The 15043-nt window shown below is 34.6% G+C and overlaps 3 protein-coding genes across 4 annotated transcripts; all 3 read right to left on the reverse strand.

Annotated features, from left to right (window-relative positions):
- Positions 1-2699: 2699 nt before the first annotated feature.
- Positions 2700-4728, reverse strand: LOC145168668 (seed dormancy control protein). Of its 2 annotated transcripts, XM_079087418.1 has the most exons (5): positions 4458-4728; positions 4217-4341; positions 3454-3684; positions 3156-3366; positions 2700-3090 (listed from the first exon to the last, which is right to left on the reverse strand). In XM_079087418.1, exons 1-5 carry the CDS (start codon positions 4625-4627, stop codon positions 2883-2885), a joined length of 945 nt encoding a protein of 314 aa, XP_078943544.1. In that variant the 5' UTR covers positions 4628-4728; the 3' UTR covers positions 2700-2882. The 2 variants fall into 2 exon arrangements, with proteins under 2 accessions (XP_078943544.1, XP_078943543.1); XM_079087417.1 differs by having other exon boundaries at positions 3156-3684.
- Positions 4729-9360: 4632 nt separating this feature from the next.
- Positions 9361-10815, reverse strand: LOC145105462 (uncharacterized). Its single transcript, XM_079042561.1, has one exon. The coding sequence runs from the start codon at positions 10813-10815 to the stop codon at positions 9361-9363; it is 1455 nt and encodes a 484-aa protein (XP_078898687.1).
- A 1876-nt stretch (positions 10816-12691) lies between these two features.
- LOC145105463 (heavy metal-associated isoprenylated plant protein 46-like) lies at positions 12692-13884 on the reverse strand. Its single transcript, XM_079042562.1, has 3 exons — positions 13852-13884; positions 13114-13192; positions 12692-12927 (listed from the first exon to the last, which is right to left on the reverse strand). Exons 1-3 carry the CDS (start codon positions 13882-13884, stop codon positions 12692-12694), a joined length of 348 nt encoding a protein of 115 aa, XP_078898688.1.
- Between the last annotated feature and the right edge of the window lie 1159 nt (positions 13885-15043).

Genomic DNA, 15043 nt, shown 5'->3' on the forward strand with positions numbered 1-15043 from the left:
CTTTTTACACAATGAAATGAGGTCGAGGAAGAAGGAAACGGGTTAAATGAGAGTATGACTTAATATACATCATTAAAATGATGTGGACCAAATTTACACATCATTAAGACTTTCAACTTAAAAAAATGTGAGGTCGGATGTGCAACTATGAAATCTTTTAAAATCGATCACAATGGTGTAATTGACAACTACAATAACATTTAGTAGTCTATTGCGCTAAAAATTTCATAATTTGTCAAATTATACCATACACAAAATTTAATTGTGTTGCAGTGACATTTTCCCTAAAATATATATTAAACTTGTACACGTATTCAAAATTAATAATTTTGATTATTTTGCTTAATTCATGAGCTTTTTTATTGGAAAAATAAACTTGTCATTTTGTATACTAAACTTTTAAATATGGTTATTTTAGTGAATTGAAAGTAATAATAAAAAATATATATATATATATAACATGCCTTTCAATAAAATAAAAATATGATCGAAATGTCTCATCTCATGAAGCTGATATAATAACTTCTTTATGATTCTTTGGTACCTAAACTTTCCTTTTTCTTGATTTGTGGCCGTTCGGCCTGAAAATCTAGACTTTCTTTCAAGATATCTTGTTAGGTTAGGAATTAGGATAGAATCAAATCACAAAAAAATCAATTTCTGTGATCTTATGGCCATAATAATTTATCCAACATAAATAAACTCTATCATTTTATATTGGACATGTTTTATTGTCACTTTTTAAGTTTCCAACAAATACTTAATTAAATATTTACATCAAACGAATCCTATAGCATATGATATGTAATTACACATGTGGCAACATAAACATTAGATCCATAGCATCTAGCTTTGGAGTAAAAGAAACAAGGGCAATCGTGGGTGTTTTATTTATAATAGAAGTGATTAGGATTAGGATTAGGATTATGGTTAGGATTAATAATGAACTGTCACATACCAATGAATATTTATATCTTAAAGGGGACAAGCAAATCCATTTGGATGAAGTTTCATGAAGATATCGTCCATCTAAAGCCTAAAGGCCAGCCATACCACATGTGATGATGTGAACTTTGGGGCCAAATTTTTCTTCTTCAAATAAAGCATGCATGCCTACTAAATATGAAAATATTTACATCTCATGTGGAACTCATGGTTATTAAATGCCACCATTTATATCAAATCAGACTACATACATAATGAGAATCTTAATTTGGGTTTCCAACTTATCAGTATTTTGGAAGTTTTCCCAAGTGGCATTAGTATTTGGGGTGGTCCCTTTTCTTATTAATTGACATCTATGTATTATTCACTACACTAGTTGTGAGACTCGTATATTATACGGGTTGATTAAAAGATAATGTTAAATAGGAATGTTTAAATGAGAAGTTTACTTGATTTGAAATATGAAATAAGTGAAAATTATAAGAAAAAAAACATGCAAAAAAAAATTAATTAAAATTATGTGTTTAATTGTCAGACCCGTATACTAAATGAGTTATTATAACAAAATGTTAAATACAAAGGTTTAAAGTGTAAATTTATTTGAAATTGAAATTGAAATTGAAATTTCAAAATTTAAATTTTAAATTAATAGTCATTATGGTAGGTTTAATTTATGGAAACTAAATTAATGATATATTGAAAATGAATAATGAAATAAATGACAAGTGGAAAATAAATATATCTCAAAATTATGACAAAATAACATGTGGCCAATTGAATAAGAGAAAGACAAGTGGCAAAAACATTTTCATTTATTAGGATAGATTTTTACTAAACCAAGTGGATTGTGTGCTTATGCCTTATCTAATATCATAAGGATGATAACTAATTAAAAAGGGAAACTATAGAAAAAAAAACTGTATATTGAGGATTATATGGTTTAACCATAAATATTTTATTTTTTAATTAGATGATAAAAGATTTAAAAAAAAAATCGTTTCATCTATAATTATGTTATATCACGTTTCACCAATAATTTTTCAAAACAATCAACATAATTTGTTATATCAGGTTAAAAAGAAAAAATATCTAAAAAAAAGAAAACATTATCAAAAATATATAGTTTTTTTACTAACTAAAAATATCCAAATTGGAGCTAACATAACACCAAGTGCTTTTTTTTTTTTTTTACATATTTATCATAAATAACAATTAACTTTCTAAAAACTGATTTTATGAAATTACTTTAATTTGTGAAATATTTTTCTTCAAACATCATTTCCCAAAACATGAATAATTTCATAATTTTTTTGCTAATTATATTCATATTACGAAAACCCCCATTTTTTACAAAGTAAGAGATAAATTTGTAGCGGGACCACCATTCATAAAATGATCTTGCAAAATAAAGTAACTTACGTACAAACTAATTTTTTAAATGTTATTTATTTCAACAAAGTTTATGAAGCTTTATCTAAATTATTTCAAATATGTCTTTTGTTAATTATTTATGTGGTTTTGTAACTTATTTGTTTATCAAAAGAAACATGCTAAAATAGTACACGATCATAAAAAGTGGTGACCTCACATTGGGTGGTGTAGCTACACTCCTAAACACAAATTAAAATATTAATAGTTCTTCTAGAGAGATCGAAATACATACGATCGAAAGTTTAAGAAAAATTATAATTTTTTTTAAACAAAACACCTATCACTTAACTCATTGTTTAGTTTGTATGTAACTAATACACATGGAAAAAACATTAAAATTTATTTCTTTCCAACTACTTATTGTACTTTGTGAATACAAAAAAACAAAACAAAAATTTCACGTACAGATTACACAGAATGATGTGAAAGAACAATATTGATGCATAGACAACAGAGCAACTGCATAAGAGGTAGTACTAAACGCTTTACGAGTTGTACCTATGATTTCAAAGAAACTTACACAACGAGTAGCCACTATCCACCCCCACAATTTCTGAACCGGAGATCAATGGCACTGTTACCGGACCTTTTCTCATCTTATAATCTTTCGAAAACTGGTGAACGGTTTCTTGAATTCCGTCGAACGCCACCAGGAACTCCGCCGCATCACTCTGGCACAAAATCTTCTTCACCACCGTTTCCAATGCATTTGTCCTGTTCGAAATATGTTAAAAAAATTTGAAAAGTTTGAATGTTGGATTGATTAGTAATTTGCTTACCTGAAGTTTTGGGCCTTGACGATGAGACGATGGACTTTTTTGAGTTCAGAATTGACTTGATCTAAAGTAGATCCATTGGGCTTTTCGTTAGCGATTGCGAAAGGGATTCGGAGAATGCAATTGGCTTGAATCTCCATCATTTCTTCATCGATGACAGCTTCTTCGATCCGCAAGTCATGGATCAATTGAGAAATGGCCTTTTGTGTGGCACCTGCGTGAGATAAAGATGAGGCGAGGGTTGGTGAAGATCGGATGAGGGAGCTAAAGAGGCCCAAAATGGAAGATGGGCGCCAGTCACCTAGCCATGAGAGAGTGGCGAGTTCCAGAGGTGGGCTGGATTTACGCATGAGAAGTTCGGCGACATCTTTTGGTCGTGTTGGGTTCTTGGCGCGAGAGTATTGGGCTTGGAATCGTTTCAGTTGTTTATCGATTCGATCTTCCAGAGATTTGAGTTGCCTTTCGAGTCGTGCTGATCTGTGATACCTGTCTTGCTTCCATAGTCTGTACCTTTTCCAACTGAACGATTCACCTAATCAAAATCACAAACAAATTGATTATCTCATGAATACACGATGTTCTTCGTCTCAGATCCGTAAATCGATGTGGATTAGACCTAATTTCTGTACAACATGCTGCGATCATAACTCGAAGTGAGATTAATTATCTGATAAAACGCAAGGAAGTTTCATAAGATTACCAGTTTCTGGAATCTACTACCATAATTCGTACTAGAAGAGAGATTAACTCTCCAAGAAGATGCAAGAATGTTTCGTAGAATCAGTTCAACAATTTGAATCAGTGTAGAACTAAAATCAATACAGATGAGGGTTAACTCTGTAGAACATGCAGTGAGGAATTCTCCTACCACAGTTCGTGCTAGAAACGAGAATAATTCTCTTAGAAATAGCCAAAATAGTTCTTATCCTTATAAGTTCAACGTGAATCTGTAGATTGAAATTGCAAGTTGATCACAATATCTTAATTTCAACACGAGCAAGTGTTTCAGATGTAAATAGCAAACAGAAAATGCTCATAATTAATGATTGAATTAATCTGTATACCTAATTTAGGCGAGTTTTGTGAGTGGAGTGTGAGGCATCGGATTTGCTCCGTTGGAGGATCTTCAGATTCCTCTTCATCATCTAATACCGCTTTTCCGCGATCTTGGTTCGACATGCATGGTTTCCTGAGAATTTGAAGATCAGAATATCATTAAATTGAGCCCTAATCACACGCTGATTGTTATGTGATTGAAGTAATCAAATCAAAGATAGATAAAGATCAAAAGAGGATTGGAGTTACGATTGAGATGAAGCCTTCTTCGTGTCTTTCTGTTTCTTCTCCGTCATTGTGATTGTGTAATTGCGCGCCAAATTTTGTTTCAACTTTCTAGCTCTGTTTCTGTATATATATACACACACATGACACATTCGGGCTCCAAACAAACCCCTTCTCCCCATATATACACACATGCTATGAATTGCATTTTCACAGTTCTTGAAAGTACATTGCCCTTCTATGAAGAATGTGGTATTTTTCAAAAAGAATTAGAACAAATAAAGAAATGGATGATAATTAGAATTCAGAAGCGCTGGAGTGGCATGGATGTAAATTAGTTAAAGAAGAAGGGTTATGTTGGATGATGTAGAAAATAACCATTCAAATGAATAATGCTTTCATGATGCCTTTTGAGTTGGAATTTACCTCAAATGAGTATAGAATCATCGAATTTAGTGGAAATTGATGGTAAAATTGATCATACATGTAATTTGAAGAGTTATAAAAGTTTGTAACATTAGACCCGAGGGTGTAGGTGGGAAACTCCCCTCACTTTTTGTGGGCCATAAGACCATTCCCCTCATTTTCCTTTTCTTCACCTAAACCCAATGAATGGATTGAAAACTTCTCTCACTATTTTTTTTATTTTTTTAAAAAAATATATATTTCCTATAAATAATATACTCATTTTGTAGGGAATTAAAAATCATGAATTTGATATATTTTTTTATAATTTTTAGTAGGTATATATAATTTAATAAGTATTAAAAAGATTTAAAAAAAAATTGGCCAATAGGAATAGGAGAGAGAGTGAGGGAATGGGCTCCCTCACCTCTTTCCCTCACCACCTTTCCCTCACTCAAGGGATGGTGTTCAGCTGAGAGGGAAAATTTTCCTCACTCTTTCTCTCACACATACCGTCCAGCCTTAGATGAGCATATTGCATGTGGCATGACTATGTGCGATGCCTTGATATAGTGAGGCTAGAAACATGACTATGTGAAGATGAATGACATAAAGGTGGCCCCATGAGATGATTTTGTAACATCATGAACCTATCTTATCTAATTTAAGGTGGTGTTTGGGATTATTTTTTGAACTTCAAAGGTGTTTTTTGAAAAAAAAAAAAAAAAAAGAAAGTGTTCATTGACTTATGATGGTAATTAAAAAAGTTTTTAAAAAATGTTTGGATTAATTTTTGTGGTGGAAAAAAAACTATAAATGTAAAATGAATAAAAAGGGAATGGAAAGAGAAAAGAAGAAAATGAGAGTGTAAGAGTTCATTTTTTTTTTTTTGACTTTTTGAAAAGACAATAAGTCAATAAGCTATTTTGAAAAACAATCTCAAACAACCTCTAAATATTTTTAATATATTTAAATGATTGAATTACTATAATAAACATTCGTGTTTCATGTTTATAAGAAGAAATTAAATAAAAATTCTTGAACGTAAAATTTCAAAATACTTAATAGTAGTAAATTATTATTTTTGAACGGTTTAAATTGAAAATACTAAAAGTTTGAGGAGTCAAGAGTGATGATGAATTAGCTTTTATCATTACTCTCCTGAACTCTTATAACCTCTCTTGTACACAATATGTTGGAAAAACATGAACTTTCTTTAACTAAAAGATACGATTATTTTTTCGAATTTAGATATGAATAAATTTAGACGTTTTAATAATATTTAACAAGATTTTGTTCTCCTTGAAGAGAGCTTCAGAATGATATATTATACATCTAAATTGGAGTTGTGATAATGAGATGTCGTCTCAAAGTAAGATAATTGGAACGGAAAGATGGAATTTGGAAAGTGAAATAATGACGTCCTACATTTAGTGGGTATATATAGTAACTCACGCTTCACAGAAATGTAATAGCACACAATATATATCAAACTACTCTTTGATTAATTTGGAAATATAACTCAAAAACCAAATTAGTTTACAGTGTGTTTTTGTTTCTCTGTGTTGGTGTGTATTACCCTCTTGATAATGCATTGTATTTATAAGATGGACTAAATCATTTCCAATCCTATAATAATAAACATGAGACCCAACCAACTTGTTGGTGTCCCTTACTTTATTTGTGGGTGGAAGACATGAGTGGAGTGAAATGAGGAATTAGGATTCCAACAATCACCCCCGAATCTCTAAGTCCTTCTAGAGATGTCTTCAATCTCGATCAAGTCCCGCATTATCTTGAACTTGGTTCGAGCCAACGGTTTTGTGAGAATGTCTGCCTTTTGTTCTTCACCTGGAATGTACTCCACCTCCACTTGTTCCTTTTCAACGCAATTACGAATGAAGTGAAACCTAGTGTGAATGTGTTTACTTCTTCCGTGAAAAACGGGATTCTTTGTTAGTTCGATAGCCGACTTGTTATCAACTCTAAGAACCACCTTCTCTTGCGTTTTGTTCAAGATTTCTCCCAGCAAATCTTGAAGCCATATTGCTTGACATACAGCCGCAGTGGCTGCCATGAACTCTGCCTTGCAAGATGATAAAGCAACAGTATCTTGCTTTTGCGAACACCATGTTATTGGAGACAACCCATAGTAGAAAATATGACCAGTTGTGCTTCTTCCGTCATCTGGATCAACATTATGACTACTATCACTGTAACCAATTATTCAATTTTGTCCCATCCTCTCGTACTTGATTCCGTATCCCGTTGTTCCTCGTAAATACCTTAGGATGTGTTTGATTGCAACACCATGTGATTCTCTTGGATCTTGCATGTATCGACTAACAACTCCAACCGCATATGTCATATCGGGTCTTGTCTGCAAGAGATATCTAAGGCATCCTACCAACTTTTGGTATTGTGTCGGGTCGATTTCGGGTTCATCTTCGGCCTTCGACATTTTGGTTCCTGGATCCATGGGAATGTGGGTAGGATTGCAATCATGTAAACCGGCTTCCTTCAGAATGCGTTGTGCATACGCTTCTTGGTTTATTGTAATCCCCGATTCATCCTGTTTGACTTCAATGCCCGGGTAGTAAATTAATCTTCCAAGATCAGACATCTCGAAGTTCTTGGACATTTCAAATTTGAACCTTTTGCTCATGCTCAAATTTGTACCTGTGACAAACAAATCATCAACATAGATTGCTAAAATTAGCAAGTTGGATCCCTCGTTCTTCCGGTACACCGATGGTTCTTTCATGCACTTGTGAAATTTCATTCCTTTCAAAATCCCATCAAGTTTCGTATTCCATGCTCTCGGTGCTTGTCTAAGACCATATAGTGCTTTTGAAAGACGGTACACCTTGTGCTCGTCGCCTTTCCTTATGTAGCCTTCCGGTTGATACACATAGACGGTTTCTCTCAACTCTCCATGTAAGAAAGCCGTCTTGACATCCAAGTGGTGAAGCTCTCATCCATTGGTAGCGGCTAAGGCAATGAGAAACCGTATGGTTTCGATGCGGGCTACCGGAGCAAATACTTCTTGAAAGTCAATACCAGGTTGTTGTACGTACCCTTTAGCAACCAATCTTGCCTTGTGTTTGTTTATGGTGCCATCTGCATTTTTCTTCAGCTTGAACACCCATTTGAGTCCAATGGGCTTCACCCCCATAGGCTTGTTTACGAGAGACCAAGTATTGTTCTTGTTGATCGAATTGATCTCTGTATTCATGGCTTTGACCCATTGTGGTTCTTTCTTTGCCTCTTCAACCGATACCGGCTCGTCATTGGTTGCTAGGAGAAGTTCTTCAATCTCATCAACATAAAGTACATAATCTCGTAATCGAATTGGAAGCACCTTTGGTCTTGTGGGCCTTTGGTTTTGAACATTGTTTACGTTGTTGTTGACCGGACTTGGTTGCTCATTTTCTTGTACCTCCACTCCGTCTTCAATCTCGTGATCCGATTCGTTTGGTTCAATTGGTTCGTTGTTTACATCGTTTCCTTGGTTGTTGTTCGCCTTATCTTCCGGTAAATCCCATGGTACTATGAATGATCCTGGTTCTTCATTGTCGGGTGTAGCTTCGTTAACCCAATTCCACCCTTTGGTTTCATTAAAAATAACGTCTCGACTTACGATTATTTTTTGTGTAACCGGGTTAAAAAGACAATAAGCTTTCGTACCCGGTTCGGAACCAAGATGCACCAGTGGTCTTGATCTATCATCCAACTTCTTCACGTTTACCGGTTCAACTTTTGCATACGCTAGACACCCAAAGATGCGTACGTTCTCCAAATTAGATTTTCTTTTATACAACTTCTCGTACGGAGTTGTATTACCAAGTACTCTTGTGTAAACACGGTTGATCAGGTTTGTGGAGTGTTTTACCGCTTCTCCCCATAGATAGTTTGGAACATGCATCGCCTTCATGATACTTCGTGTCATGTCCATAAGTGTTATGTTTCTTCGTTCCACAATACCGTTTTGTTGTGGTGAATATGGGGCGGTAAGATGACGTTTGATTCCATTTAGATCACAAAATGAATTAAACTGGAGTGAGGTAAACTCACCCCCTCGATCACTTCGAAACACCTTCAAAGACTTTCCAAACTCATTCTCCGCCAAAGCTTTGAACTTTTTGAAGTGTGAAAACGCCTCACTTTTCTCTTTTAAGAGAAAAATCCACATATACCGTGAAAAATCGTCAATTAGTGTGAAAATGTACCGATTTTGACCCTTCGCTGACGGTGTTATCGGACCGCATAAATCACCGTGAACTAGCTCCAATGGCCGTGTTGCTTTGTACGTCGTCATTAATGGAAATGACTTTCTTGTTTGCTTGCCCACCAAACAAGACTCACATAATTGATTTTCATTGTCAAAATGTGGTAACCCTTTAACTAGACCATTCTTGGACATCTTCATAGACTCGAAATTGATGTGCCCAAGTCTTGCATGCCAGCGCCACGTGTCTTCACTTAGTCTTGAATGAAGGCAAATAGGTACTCCAATGGGCAACTATATTTTATAAAGGCGGTTTGGAGTTCTTTGTACCTTCATTAATAAGCAGTTGTCGGCATCATGCATTGTCAAATAGTTGTCTTTCATCCGAATATCGCACCCGGCTTCGGTTGCTTGTCCGAGACTGAAAATATTATTTTTCAAATCCGGAATAAAATAAATCTCCGTTATCAATCGTTGTTGCCCCGATTTTCCTTGGAAAACAATTGAGCCTTTCCCTTTTATTTCGACACACGAATTATCACCGAATTTGACCTTTCTGGTTATTCCTTCGTCGAGTTCGGAGAAAAATGAACGATTTCCCGTCATGTGATTACTCGCCCTGTTGTCCAAATACCACACATTGTTGTCTTGTGAGTTGTATTTGGATGGCATCACCTTTTCTTCATTTAGAAACACTTTTTCATGAAAAAATACAATTTCATCAGCGTCGTCTTGCTCGGTGAAATTGCTTTCTTGGAATTTTTGAATTCGTTCCGGACATTTGGATGCGTAATGGACCGACTTATCACATCTGTAGCATATAATCTTCGACAGATCTTTTTTCGGGTTTCGGTTTGAGTCCGAATTGGAATTGGGCCGGTTATTGGGCTGTTTGGGCTTATTATTGGGTTGGGTCGATTTTGACCCGGATCCAACGGTTGACCCGGATCCGCTACCCGACCCGCTTGAGCCGTTTCGATTAAAGCTTCCCGACTCGGTGCCATTAGAACCCTTCCCCCGTTTTCCCCAATTCGTCTTCCCCGACGATCCAGAACCTCCTCCGCCATCGTTTCTCCATCCGCCACCACCACTCGTTCTAGCCATCAACACCTTTTGTTGCCCGTCTCCGTCCTCATCTGCTTTGATTCTTTCTTCATATGCTTTCAGACGTCCTACGACGTCGTCGAAGGATACCGTCTTCAAATCGAGCACTTGCTCGAGGGAGGCGACGATCTGAATGAACCGGTGAGGTACCACCGTCAAGAGTTTCTTCACGAGTTTCGTTTCTCCGATGGGTTCTCCCAGTGACGCTGACTTCGAGGCGATTCCAGCGAGTTTTCCGGCGAAAGCGTCTATCGTCTCTGTCTCCTGCATCTTCAGTCGGTCTAGATCGGCGGTGAGTGTTTGAAGTCGGGCCTCTTTTACTCTGTCGGCTCCAACATGTCGAGCCCTAATCGACTCCCAGAGGACCATCGCTTTATCGACGTCCCCTATCTGCATTATCAAGCTCTCAGGGATTGCTTGATACAACAATCCCATGGCAAGGTAATTCTTTTCTTCATTTTCTTCTCCTGGATCAATTACTGACCAGCTTTTATGAATTCGTAGGACAACTTTCATACGGAGGGACCAAACCATGTAATTGGTCTGGTTTAGCATTGGGCAAGCCACTGATGTGGTTCCAATTTCTTTGATTCTGACCGGAGGTGTAGCAGCACCGGTACCTCCAGCATCTTCAACGTCTGACATCTTCTTTTACTGGTGTCCTTCTTGATCACCATGTATTGAATTCAAGGCCCCTGTTCTTGAGCTCTGATACCAATTCACGCTTCACAGAAATGTAATAGCACACAATATATATCAAACTACTCTTTGATTAATTTGGAAATATAACTCAAAAACCAAATTAGTTTACAGTGTGTTTTTGTTTCTCTGTGTTGGTGTGTATTACCCTCTTGATAATGCACTGTATTTATAAGATGGACTAAATCATTTCCAATCCTATAATAATAAACATGAGACCCAACCAACTTGTTGGTGTCCCCTACTTTATTTGTGGGTGGAAGACATGAGTGGAGTGAAATGAGGAATTAGGATTCCAACAGTAACGAGTTCCTAACCAGCTGATTGAATGGTGGGAGTCCTAGTACGAGGCTCATACATGCACGCATACACATGGACATGATCGTAGACATGGTTCACATGTTTTCCTGAGTGGTACGTATGAATGTACTTTGCACTTTGTATGTATGCAACGAAGCATAAGTATCCTTTTGTTTTTTAAGAATGATATAGGGGTTGAAACTACCCATTGAGCAATCAAACAATTTGAGTTATCGTGTAACACGCAGGTTTTTAAAACGCTTATAGTCTTAACTTGAGATTGTTAAAAATGGAATATATATATATATATATATATATATATATATATATATATATATATATGGAAAAGTTCAATAGAGAACCATAATTATTAGTTCTTCAAGGAACCAAATCTTTTTTTCAATTTCTAGAGCTTATTCTTTATCGAAAAAAAAATTCTAAAAATATCTAAATTCATATATTAACATTGTGAATGTGAAAAATATTTTTCGGATTCACCGTGTGAATCCGGATTCACGTTGTGAATTTTCAAAGATTCACATTGTGAATTTGACGTAAAAAAATCGAATTTGATATCATTGGAAAAAGGATAAAAAGTTATGAATTTCTGTATTTTTAGTTTTTTTTTGATAAAAAATAAATTGTAAAAGTTGAAAAAAAGATTGGTTCCTTGGTTAATTATGGTTCTCCTAATTCGAAAATTATGACGGAATATTTTTGTCAATATATTGAAAAATAACAAATATGATTAAACCATACAATAATACACATTCTGACATAATATATATTTTGATTTAATGAACTTCTTGAAGAATAACAAAATTTTGGATACAAGTTAAAAAAATTTCATTACATTCTTAGAAAACAAAAAAATATATATATACTATTCTATGAGAATGTTACACTTATTAATAACAAAAAAACACAACATATAAATCATTCTACCAGAATAGACTATTACATTTATTTTTTTTCATTATATTGTATATTATTCTGGTAGAATAATTCATTCTTTTTGGAAGATCGATGGTCATTGTTCATCTTCATTCCATACAATGTTCATCTTCAAGATTCTATTCTGACAGAATCAGAATTCCGCTGTTCAACCAAACACCTTGAAGCTTCAAAATTCCCCTGTTCAGATGACAGGGATCTTGATAATTCCACATCTCTTGAGTTGGGAAGCAGAGCCCTTAAGCTGTAAAAGGTTCCATATAAACGAGTATTATGTTACTAATTTACTAGTCATTTTGAGGATCTTTTGTTATTGTGATTTGGTTATCCAGAAATATCAGTTTATAATCTTGGAATTTATTAATTCCATACCTGTTAATGTTAAGGGAATTAGCTCCACCTTCTGGTTGATCATCAATCGATATATACTCATCTTCTGATGGAAGTGGCTGGAAGTTTGATTCTGAGTCCAAAATGGATGGAGGAACCAACCAAGTGTTCGCCCGAAAACCATATGGAAGATTATCAAACTGAAAAAAAAACATAGTGTCAGTTTCCAATTACACTATTATAGCATCAATGTAGAAGTATTTCGGATAAGCAAACAAATATATAGTGGCGCCACCGTGGGATTTGTTTCCTTTGCGGCGGCTGGTTTCTTCTCCTCCACCGGACCAACACTCAGTAGCTCTGTGTATCCGACACGTTTCCTTAGCAAGGTCGCCAGTTCAACTGAGTCGACATGTTCCCCAATCACAGCGATTTGGGTTTTATCTGATCCAATGAAAGATGCTGATTCAACACCTGTTCATCAATTGTCAGATCGTGATTTAGTCAAGTAATTCAATCAATTCCAATTGAGGTTAACAATAATCAGGTATAAAACCCACAATTCAAATTGAGGTTATGAAATTGAAATTAAGCCATTTTTCTGGAAAACGAGAATTGAGTGAAAATTGGGAAGAGGAAAATCAGAAAACATGATCTTACCAGAGAGACTAACGACGATTTTCAGAGCCTTACGAATTTTCTTTTCGTTGTTCATTGTGACCGTCACCACAATCTTTTGCTGCAAAACCAATCAATTACACAAATTGAGATTAACTTATTCGAAAAAACAGAACAGAATTGAACTGAATTAGATGCTGATTTGATTGTGCCGAGTGTATCTCTTTTGAATCTAAGAAATTGGAAAATAAGAGGATTTAAAGAAGACGTGTGAAGATTCAAAGCACTCAGAGGGGATAAATTAGGTTAAAATCAACTAGCATAATTATAGGAAAGTATTTGGGGAAGTTGTTTATAAAATTACCTAATTACCCTTATTTATTTATTTAATTATTTATTTATATTTTAAATTTTGATTAGCCCACATTTATGCATACAATAACACAATAAATACTTTAAACAATTGAACCTAGCTCTATATATATATATATATATATATATATATATATATATATATATATATATATATATATATATATATATATATATATATACACGAGAGAGAGAATTTGGAGACGGTGAGTATATGTTGTGGGATGAAAGTATATTGTCCTAATGACATTTATATGTTTGTCATCCTTATATAAAGCGGGGTCCATGTTCGTTTGATGATCGAATGTAGCATAAATACTACACATCATCACTTGATTATTTCTCATTACCAATTGTTAAACAAAAGTAGTCTAATGCAAGATTTTTCTTGATATTAGATGTGATTACCTCATTGACACAAGGTTGGAGTCCTTTATGCATGTCTTGTCGGTTCCTAAAATGTTGAGAATTTAAAGCTATTTAGAGCCATGGTTTTAATGAGCTCCTACTTTTCTTGTGGTGTTTTGCTAAAGGTATCACGACCACTAGATGTGTCAATCAATATCATTTCTAATGGAAGGAAGAATTCATAGAATTATTAGATAAGGAGTTGTTCGGGAGTTTGATGTTGTGAACAACTAGCACAAAGACTATCGAATCGTTCCCAATAGTCATGAAGAGTTTTCATTATCCTTGATGAATACCGTAAATGTCATTGGATGCTTGTGTTATGGGATAAAACTTATCTATAAACACCCTCGCCATATTTACCAACCCTAATGGTAGGTAAAATAGTCAAATCCTTTGTTCGATTGGGCATGGTTATTGGGAATGTCATTAACTTGATTTGGTATTATGTGACCCCGTATGACTTAATTCTTGAGCAAATGATATGAAACATCTTCAAATGCTTATGAAAATATTCGTTTCCCAACCATGATAGGTGGGAAGTTGATGGATCAACTCGGATTTTAAATTCAATCTCCCTTCAAAAGAGGGATAGTGGATGCATATAGGTTGTTGTGTGAAATTGGTCTCCGTAAGTAATGAAAATATCACTAAATTGTATATATCCTCAATGTGGTGCAAATTATATTCACTCAGAGGATTGAGGTTAGAAGATAATCTTGATAATCAAATTATTGGGCATCAAGGCTTGGTTACTATTTTAAATCATAATTATTTAGGTTTCCAAAATAAAAAAGGATAGTTGTCTTTGTCCCTAACATACATGTGAATTAACCAAAACATCAAGCATCTCCGTTTTTGTATGTTTTGGCAACAAGTGTTTGGAGTTTTAGCTTTTGAAATCAATCTCGAAAACAAAAAGTTTCATTTGGAAGTACGAGTTGAAAACGTTTATTTCAAAACAAAAAATTTATAATCCAAAAACCAATTCAAATAGCTTTAGAAAGATTTTAACTTTAAACTTTTATATTTTATATAATTTTTGCATATTTCAAAAGATTACAACTACTTTTCGCAAAACACTTTCTTACAAATAAATATTACACCTTCTTGCTAACAATTATTTCTCCCAAACATGCCCTTAGCATATACAAAATTAAATATGTTTCTTAAACATGCCTTGTTTGCCTGT

The sequence above is a fragment of the Lactuca virosa genome, chromosome 4 (assembly GCF_052849685.1).
Source record: "Lactuca virosa cultivar CGN04683 chromosome 4, Lactuca_virosa_CGN04683_v6, whole genome shotgun sequence".
Lineage (NCBI taxonomy): Eukaryota > Viridiplantae > Streptophyta > Magnoliopsida > Asterales > Asteraceae > Lactuca > Lactuca virosa.

Excerpts from the sequence above, each read along its gene's own strand:
- LOC145168668 (XM_079087417.1), bottom strand. The coding sequence starts at position 4,627 with ATGTGTGTATATATGGGGAGAAGGGGTTTGTTTGGAGCCCGAATGTGT. Across the intron at positions 3,685-4,216 it reads ACAAAACTCGCCTAAATTAG|GTGAATCGTTCAGTTGGAAA; the intron begins GTATACAGATTA and ends GATTTTGATTAG. Across the intron at positions 3,091-3,155 it reads GTCAAGGCCCAAAACTTCAG|GACAAATGCATTGGAAACGG; the intron begins GTAAGCAAATTA and ends TATTTCGAACAG.
- LOC145105462 (XM_079042561.1), bottom strand. The coding sequence starts at position 10,815 with ATGTCAGACGTTGAAGATGCTGGAGGTACCGGTGCTGCTACACCTCCG.
- LOC145105463 (XM_079042562.1), bottom strand. The coding sequence starts at position 13,884 with ATGCATAAAGGACTCCAACCTTGTGTCAATGAG. Across the intron at positions 13,193-13,851 it reads TCCAACCTTGTGTCAATGAG|CAAAAGATTGTGGTGACGGT; the intron begins GTAATCACATCT and ends TTGGTTTTGCAG. Across the intron at positions 12,928-13,113 it reads AATCGTCGTTAGTCTCTCTG|GTGTTGAATCAGCATCTTTC; the intron begins GTAAGATCATGT and ends ATTGATGAACAG.